The sequence below is a fragment of the Acanthisitta chloris genome, unplaced genomic scaffold, assembly GCF_000695815.1.
Source record: "Acanthisitta chloris isolate BGI_N310 unplaced genomic scaffold, ASM69581v1 scaffold42103, whole genome shotgun sequence".
Classification (NCBI taxonomy): domain Eukaryota; kingdom Metazoa; phylum Chordata; class Aves; order Passeriformes; family Acanthisittidae; genus Acanthisitta; species Acanthisitta chloris.
This window is the reverse complement of record NW_008664000.1, coordinates 1-8,201: the sequence shown is the minus strand read 5'-3', so window position 1 is coordinate 8,201 and position 8,201 is coordinate 1. Positions and strand designations below refer to the sequence as shown.

The 8,201-nt window shown below is 40.1% G+C and overlaps 1 protein-coding gene across 1 annotated transcript; it reads right to left on the bottom strand.

Moving 5' to 3' along the window:
- Positions 1-4,062: 4,062 nt before the first annotated feature.
- Positions 4,063-6,134, bottom strand: ABRACL (ABRA C-terminal like). The gene is made up of 2 exons (XM_009071147.1): positions 6,073-6,134; positions 4,063-4,467 (listed from the first exon to the last, which is right to left on the bottom strand). The coding sequence occupies exons 1-2, from the start codon at positions 6,131-6,133 to the stop codon at positions 4,283-4,285; spliced, it is 246 nt and encodes an 81-aa protein (XP_009069395.1). The 5' UTR covers position 6,134; the 3' UTR covers positions 4,063-4,282.
- Positions 6,135-8,201: the final 2,067 nt, after the last annotated feature.

Sequence of the window (8,201 nt, the reverse complement as noted above, 5' to 3'; positions counted from 1 at the left end):
ACAGAACTGCCACCCTCAGGAAAACTTTATTGGAATATTTCACATTAAGCAGTTTATGTAACTAGATCCCAAATACACTGCTTTCTAGAAATGCTGTCAAGCACTTATCCTCAACTAACCCATTCAACATATTTTTAAAACAGAAGTCCCTGGAAATATTGACCATACAGATTCCTGGAAACTATTGCACTGGAGCAGCTCTTCAGCCTGCTGTTGATTTTTTTTGAGAATGCCATTTCAGATCAAAATGTTGAAGATATCATGCCTTGAAAATCAAATCCTTAGGAGATCTAAACTGGTATGGGTGGTGGTCCTTTGAGCAAAGACAGATCACTCATTTTTACTGTCGCCTATAACATTAATAGTCTTGACTGAGATCCACTTGGATCTCAGTCAAGAGATTGGAGAAGACCAATCAGTTCTTTGTCCTTGTCTTTTTCTCTGGTACATAATAAATGCACCAAAGGAGACAGTTTGGATCTTTTTCATAAGCTTGAGACAGATTACAAAGAGAACGATTAACTAGTCTGTAGGGAAGCAGAAAACCCCCCAGAGTATTTTGGCATATATCATCATCTTTTGGGTTTCAAAACAAAGTATGTCATGCTGATTTTTGTCCTTAAAGTTATTCAAGCTTAAGTATGTCACTAGGTCACAGAATTCTTTAAGCCAGTCAGATCACCTGCTCCAAACAGCTGTCAGAGCACTAAAACACCTTTTTTTAGTCTAGGGGTTCATTTTCCTTCAAATTGCTTTGTTCATATTTAGTTCTACCCTTTGTGGCTGGCTTTGGGATGAATTGCTTTCTTACACATTGAGAAGAAAGATCCATAACAGACCAAATGTCCTGTATTTGCTTGAGAAGGACAAGAACATGAATTTTGCAAAACTACTGACTTTGCCAGCTTCCAAAAGAAATGCATGTTGGATGTTTTTAGGTCCTTGAACCATGCTTCCCATCATGCAGTTATCAAGCAAAGGATTTTCAAGTCATGCCAAATATGAACTATGCTGCAGAGTGTGGTACAAACCCTTAGGACTGTTTTTCATATGAGGCAGAGGTGATACAAAGATGTCATTAAGGGTTAGTGTTTTGATATGGAGCTCTAAAGCCAAATCATTGGTTCATGCTGTGTCATTGTAGCAAAGAGTCTTCAACTGTTAAAACATGCTTATTACGTTAAAACATACTTACTAGCTGGTGCTGCTGGAGTGGAGGAAAATCTTGGTCTGTTTCTAAAGCATCCTACTAATTTTAAATAAAACCACTAAGTATCGGTGGAAATATAGTAAGTTTCAGCATGTAAGAACTTCCTGCTTCTCTTACTCCTGTTTTCTCCTTGAAGCGTTTTTTTGTGGCAAAGAAGACTAAAGATAACCAGCTTTACACAGATATGAATGACAAAAGTGATATTGCTGTCACTAAGAGAAATCCCTTGAAGCAGAAAGAACACCTCCAGCAAAGCTTTGGAGGGGAGTTGAGGAACAAGCAAAACACAACATGCGCTTGCAAAATTCATTTCAGTATGAATCAGGCATGTAAAGGATAGTATTGCATACATTTCAACCCTTGCTTTCCTTATGCTTCCAGCAAAAACCAAGCTATGCTAACAAAAGAAATAGCTGCAAAGTTTAAGATGTCACCACCCCTCACAAGAAGTTATGCAGACCTGCACCTCAGCATCTTCACAGCTTAAGTCAAAACTGCTTTGAAAAGCACTTTTATTTCCAGTCACTGGATTTTGAACAGCAGCAGATGACGTAAGTGCACACACTCCACTACTTCAGTTACTCTTAACAGTCCCAGCTGAAGACATGCACTGGTAACATCTTAAATTGTACCAGCTAGATTTGCCTGGAGCTCATCTAACCTCTCTTCAAGGTTCCACCATGCCCCTAGATTTTATAAGGATGGAGATTGAACTAGCTAAACTACTGTTGCTAATTTCTCAGCATTATCATAGGCAGGTAACAGCCCTACTGACAACTCTTAGGCTGTTGTCAAAGATCTCTGAGTCTTCCTACTTCTCTGAAGTCAGAAGAATCACCTTCTAGTTTGGAATCACTGGTGGTCCTGGCTGACCTACAAACATCCTTCAGACCCACAGCTGGCAAAGCCATGAACCCATCACCGGGGAATGCTGATTGTACTACTGTTTACAAAAATAAGTGATGCCTTTCCCATAGTGAGCTTTTCTATTATTGTGTCAAGTGCTCCAGGAACTACATCTCATGTCCAGGCCATTAGCTGTGGTAATTATTTCCTTAACAGATGTGTGGTCCAATGCATGTGAGGAAATGTTAGTATTTGATTTTCTCTGGAAAAAATATATTAAAATTTAGAAATTAATACAACAGTGCCTGTATATTACCTGAAGTGAAGAACCATACACAGTTCTGTGGCCAATAGATACATTAAACTTTGCACTCAGCGCAAATTCTTCTATATACATCCTTGTTCATATTGTTCCTCTACTGCTTTCAGAAGCAGAGGGAAAATGAATCTCAACTCCCCCAGGAGGTATACAAGTCACATTCTCCTCTTATTATTACAGATTTGTTTTAATGCCAAGCTTCTCTGTCTCTTTCTACATGGTGTTCCCAGAAGCCCTGAGCACTTTCATTTTCATTGTTAACATAAATCTAAAATGAGAGAGATATACAGGTCTCTTCAGTCCCATCTCAGCTCCAACTCAGCACTGAAACTTACATTTACTCGTTTGTTTTGTTTTGAGTATATTTTCAAGGCTGAGCCCCCTTCAGTGCCTAAAGAGCTGTCATGAGCATGTACAGAGAACTACATCCTGGCTGGAGTAGGTTAGTGCCCTCTGTACCAAAACTGGCATCTCAGACAGTCACAAAGCCCTTAGTATCTGTCAGCATACTCTGGCTACCCAGGCAGTGACTCAGGCTTTAGACAAAATAGAAGCAGAAGAAAAAGCTGTGGTTATCTAGCTGTCTGGTATCACCTCTATGGCAGAAGGCCTGAGTCTCTGTCCCACTTCTTTCTGCCTGTGGCGCGCAGAGGTGCAGGCACTTGTCAGCTCAGGTCTGCAAGAACAGTTGCTGCACCAGAGTGACAGGGCACTGGAGCCAGTAAGCTGTGCTGAGCTCCTGCTCCGCTTCTCCACTCCAGCTGGCTTGGAACCAGACAGCTCAAGTTTCTCTGTGTATCACTTCCCCGCTCTCCAGATTCTGGGGCCAGCACAGGCAGAGGCAGCCCAGATCTGTTTGCACACAGGATCCAAGTCGTTTTCCTGTTGTGCGAAGCAAAAGATTAAAGGGGTAGCAGCTGGAATCACACAGCTCTGTAGAGATTCCGTAACCATGCATGCATTTCCTGTATTTGGAAATAAGGAGACACTTCTCAAGCATTTTGCACTTGTAAAAGACTGCTAAGTAAAGGGAAATTCAGCCATCCTGCAACTGTAAGGGCTGCAGCTGTGGAGTGTAAGCACAGAGTAGTAAGCAGTTTGCTTACCCACTGCGGCTTTCCTCAGGCAGCAACTCTTTCTCCCTACTGGAGGGAGCATTTTTGCCTGCTAAGAAGAATTAGCAGTAAGCTAGAAAACAATCAAAAGGGCTGTTTTCCCCCTTCCCACTTTCTTCCTGAAGCTATTTAGAGAAAGTATGCATGAAAGCATTCAGGGAGCTCCTCACCCACTTCCTTCAAAAGTCCACAGGACAGAAAAATGAAGGCATATGATACTGCCAGAGATGAATGAGATACATCTAACATTGATGTCTTTTTGTGCACAATCTGGTCATTCTGAAGGACAGTCATTATTCAACTGAATCACTCTGCAAAATTATTTCTATCTGACTGTCATGCTTTCTGTACAGTTGCTTAAATATGTTCTTTTCAGGAATTCAGTTTGCTTTTATTTCAGACTGCAAATAAAAAGAGAAACCAAAGCAATAAGAATTACACAAATTTAAGTATGTGCTTTTATTCTATACTTTCATGGCACATTTTGATTTGTAAACATTAAATTACCAGTCCCCTTCTTCATATGTTGAAAATAACCACCAGACATTTGAAAGAATTACCTGAGTTTAAAAAAAAACAGAGAGAAAAAGATCTGGCATCTTTTACCTTACATACAGTACCATTTTTAGGAAGACATACAAAAGGGAATGTTTTCCAAAATAGGACAGTTTTCTTTTGACTATAAAGATATATAAAATACATTAAAACACCTTAGAATGATCAGCCTTCTTCAGAGGATTTGGCAAGTCAACATCTCAAACAATTCCATGAATGCATAGCACAAACACTGCATCAGTCCTGCAGCAGCATGATATCCACATTGTCATGAACACCCTGTAAAAGTAGCTCTCCTTGATAAGTGACAATCTTCCGTCGTTTCGCAGCCTTAAGAGTTCCCACCAAGGCTTCAAAGAGGTTGGCACACTTTTCATCAGCAAACAGCACACCAAATTTCACACTCACTTGTCCATCAGCATCTAAATCAAACATATAACATGAAAACACATGCAGATTTCCTCTTAGTTAGGAGATTACTGGGGAAACAAGGTTACACAACCAGAACATTGGAAGTAAACCCCCTTGTGTTTCCTAATTTATTGGGGAACATACTACAAATGTTGATAATAAACAGTAGGCAGATCTCCTACCTGGTATAACTTTCCCTTTTTCCCCAGAGACTCATATCAAGGACCACATCTCTGCTATGTTTACTTTTATTGATGACTTTCTGAAACCTATGACAAGCACAGGCTTATTTATTAAACCTCTTCAAAGCACAAAGGGGAAATTAGTTCTAAATAATTAAAATTGTAGAATCCTAGAATATCTCAAGTCAGAAGAGACCCATAAAGATCAAGTCCAACTTCCTGCTCCTCCTACCTAAATCTAAAGCATACATTAATTACATACATAAAAATATATTTTTCACCTTTTTTTTTCCCCACCCATTAATATTTGAGGTTCATATTGAAAAGGCTGCAATGTGGACCTCATAGCAACTTTCCAGTATCTGAAGGGGCCTACAAGGAAGCTGGAGAGGGACTCTTTGTTAGGAACTGTAGTGATAGGACAAGGGGTAATGGGTATAAACAGAAAGAGAGGAAATTTAGATTAGAAATTAGGAAGATTGTTAATGTGAGGGTGGTGAGACACTGGAACAGGTTGCCTAGAGAGGTTGTGGCTGCCCCAGCCCTGGTAGTGTTCAAAGCCAAGTTGGATATAGCCTTGAACCACCTGGTCTAGTGGGAGGTGTCCCTGTCCAGGGCAGAGGGTTTGGGACTAGATGATCTCTAAGGTCCATTTCAAACCCTTAACATACTATGAAACTAAGAATTCATTTCTCACACAAAGCAAGGATTTCAAAATAAATGTTAAGGTTAGTTAGGTTATTCCTAACAGCAGGTGCAGTCATGCAAAACACAAGATGTACCTCTCCACTTACATTTTGAAAAGCAAGTGGAACTGAACAAATGGCAATGAGCAGGTAGTACATCCACAAACTGCATAAATATTTGTAAAGAAAGAGGAGATTCAGCAATGAAAAACAATCTTAAGAGAAAAGGCTGAGTTCTAAGCAAGTGCAAGGAAGGTTGGGAATACATCTATAACTCCTGGATTAGTTTTAGGCATACAGATCAATTCCTTCCAAATAATACAATAATGAACAGAAATGAAGTGTATGAATTTTGAAGTACAGAAGTCACCAAAGAAGGAGGTGGAAGGAAAAAGTGCAGCTTTCTTCTGTGATGGCTGTAGCAAGTATTGAAAGCCCAAAAAAAGGTTCATTTTGCAGTTGATTTTAAGTGGGGGCACGATTTCAGGCCTACATCCTCTCTGCTGCAGATGCTTAAATGTTTAAGTTCATAACAGTACTACTTTAAAGGATGGGACACAGAAACTACCATACAGTCCAACATCAAATGCATATGCAAGTTTTCAGGTTATGTTAGACTGCTTAATTAAACCTGCCAAATTCATAGGTTGATATCACTTGATTGCAACTGTATGACATGTAGGTCATATACACACATTCATCTATAACATGACTACATCTGTACAGTCAGACATATTACAAAACTTACTTTTGGTTCCCAGTCGCCGAATCTCCTCAACTAAGAGGCTAATTTCATGTTCCACGTTCATTGTGGTCTAAAAGTAAAATAAATTTTTACAAAGTTATTAGGAATCCTGTAAATCCTTTGCACTATTCTGTCCTGTTCTCAGTTCATCAGGAATGTCACAACACTTTGTAAACCCCAGTAGCCTGGAAACGCATGACTACTGGATAATCTAAGATTTTAGTCTTGAATGGATAAAGAGCCCCTGCACCTCCACATCTGACAGGAAGTGAACGGAAACTACAATCTTGGTACATTCTAAACACAAATATAAGGAGCTAATCTCAACACATGATAGATGTGGGAAGGTCAATGTGGATGAGGGCTGTTTATTTTAAAGAATGAGCTTAAGCTGCTACAGAATCAGAGCAACATATTAACATCAAATGCCCTCAATTAAAGTGGAATATCTGCCTTTAAATTCTACTCCGGGATATGAAATATGTGGTAGATTTGCTTTTTAAAACCACACTACAGCTTTCCACTCATGCTGGCAAGACACTGCAGACATCCATCCGGTTACAGCAGGTACACAGTGCCTGAAAAGACAGCAGCTCCCGCACTCCAGCTGCTAAGAGCAGAATTGATCCAGAGGCAAAGCAAGTGACCCAAGGCAGTCAACATTTATTTCCTTTCATAGCGATCCCAAGCAACTACTACACTGCCAAACACATCCTGGGCACCTCTTTGCTGTGAAACAGCAATTTTCACCCATGTACACCAATGCCTTGCAACAGTTCAGCCATATGTATATGCAATGCTACAGTCATGCAAAACACTATTTGGCTACAAAGCATCTAAGGTTTGTAACTGCAGAGCCTGAAAGGTGTTTTGTGATCTATGCTGTGCAAAGTGGCATCAACACAATGAAGCCTTTAGATGGAGACCTCCTTAAGCAAAAACTGGCATTGGAGTAAGCACAAGCAACTGGGCCTCACAGACAAAGCAAAGAATCAAAGTCACTTCCACAGGTGCCAACAATGCAGCCTGAACAAAAGCCACAGAGAGCATCAGGAGCTGTGTGCTATCTAAAAGGGGCTCAGTGAACACTGAGACCAGCTCTGTTGTTCAAGAAACCAGGACTTTTGCACTGGTACGTAAGTGGAGTTAAACAATTGACATCTGGGTGCATCACATCATCTTTTCTCCCAAGAGAAAAGCTTGTCCTCCTTTCTTTTGTTATTGAGTTAAAACAGGTAAGAGTGACACAGTTCCACCTCTTGACCCCTTATGGTTTATCCAAGAGGCAAAAAACCTTTTGTAACAGAGTCTGATTTTTAAGTCCCAAATTCACTTGCAAAAAAAAAAACAAACCAAAAAAAATCTGTCTTTTTAACATGCAAAAATGAGCAGGCTTAATTATCAGCATGGGTTTTGGGCAAGACCCCACCCAAACCACAGTTTCCTCTCTAACACATGGTAACAACAGCACTTTGGAGGATATCAACAGATGGACACACATTGCAACAGGCCGTGCTGCCTCGGGCCCAGCTGCTGCAAAGGGCAGGGCAGCAAAGCTGCAGAGCTGCAACTGCCTTAGCTCAATTCTCCAAACTTCTAGATTCTGTTTAACTCAGCACTAAATATACCATCACAAGTCACCAAGGAAAACATGCCCCATCTATCAGAAAGCTTACTCTCTCCTTATTAATTTGTCAGACTGCCAATTTTAATATTGGACATCACAATGGCAAATTAGCTTCTCTTTAAAGATGCGCCTTTCACTTTAAAGGCTTTTTTCCTTTTAGCTCTTTAAATTCATGTTAATTTCAAATTATTTTCCCTCACACACATGTCATCAATTTAAACAGCAATATTTTGAATGAAAAAAAATTTCTACATTATTAGGCAAGACGATTTAGATTGAAGCACGGCTGTGTAAGGAGTGAGGGAGTGAGAATTCTCGCTATTTCAGGAAGGCTTAAATATTTACTTTATATTGTCATCTACTCGAGGCACCAACTATCCAAAGTGCACACTAACTATTAAACTCTGATATTTCTGATGCCAAACACACAGAGCACGGTTTTTCCGCGCTATGAAATCTAAACTTCTCCTTGCTAGGCAGGAGCCGCTGCGAGCGCTCCCGCGTG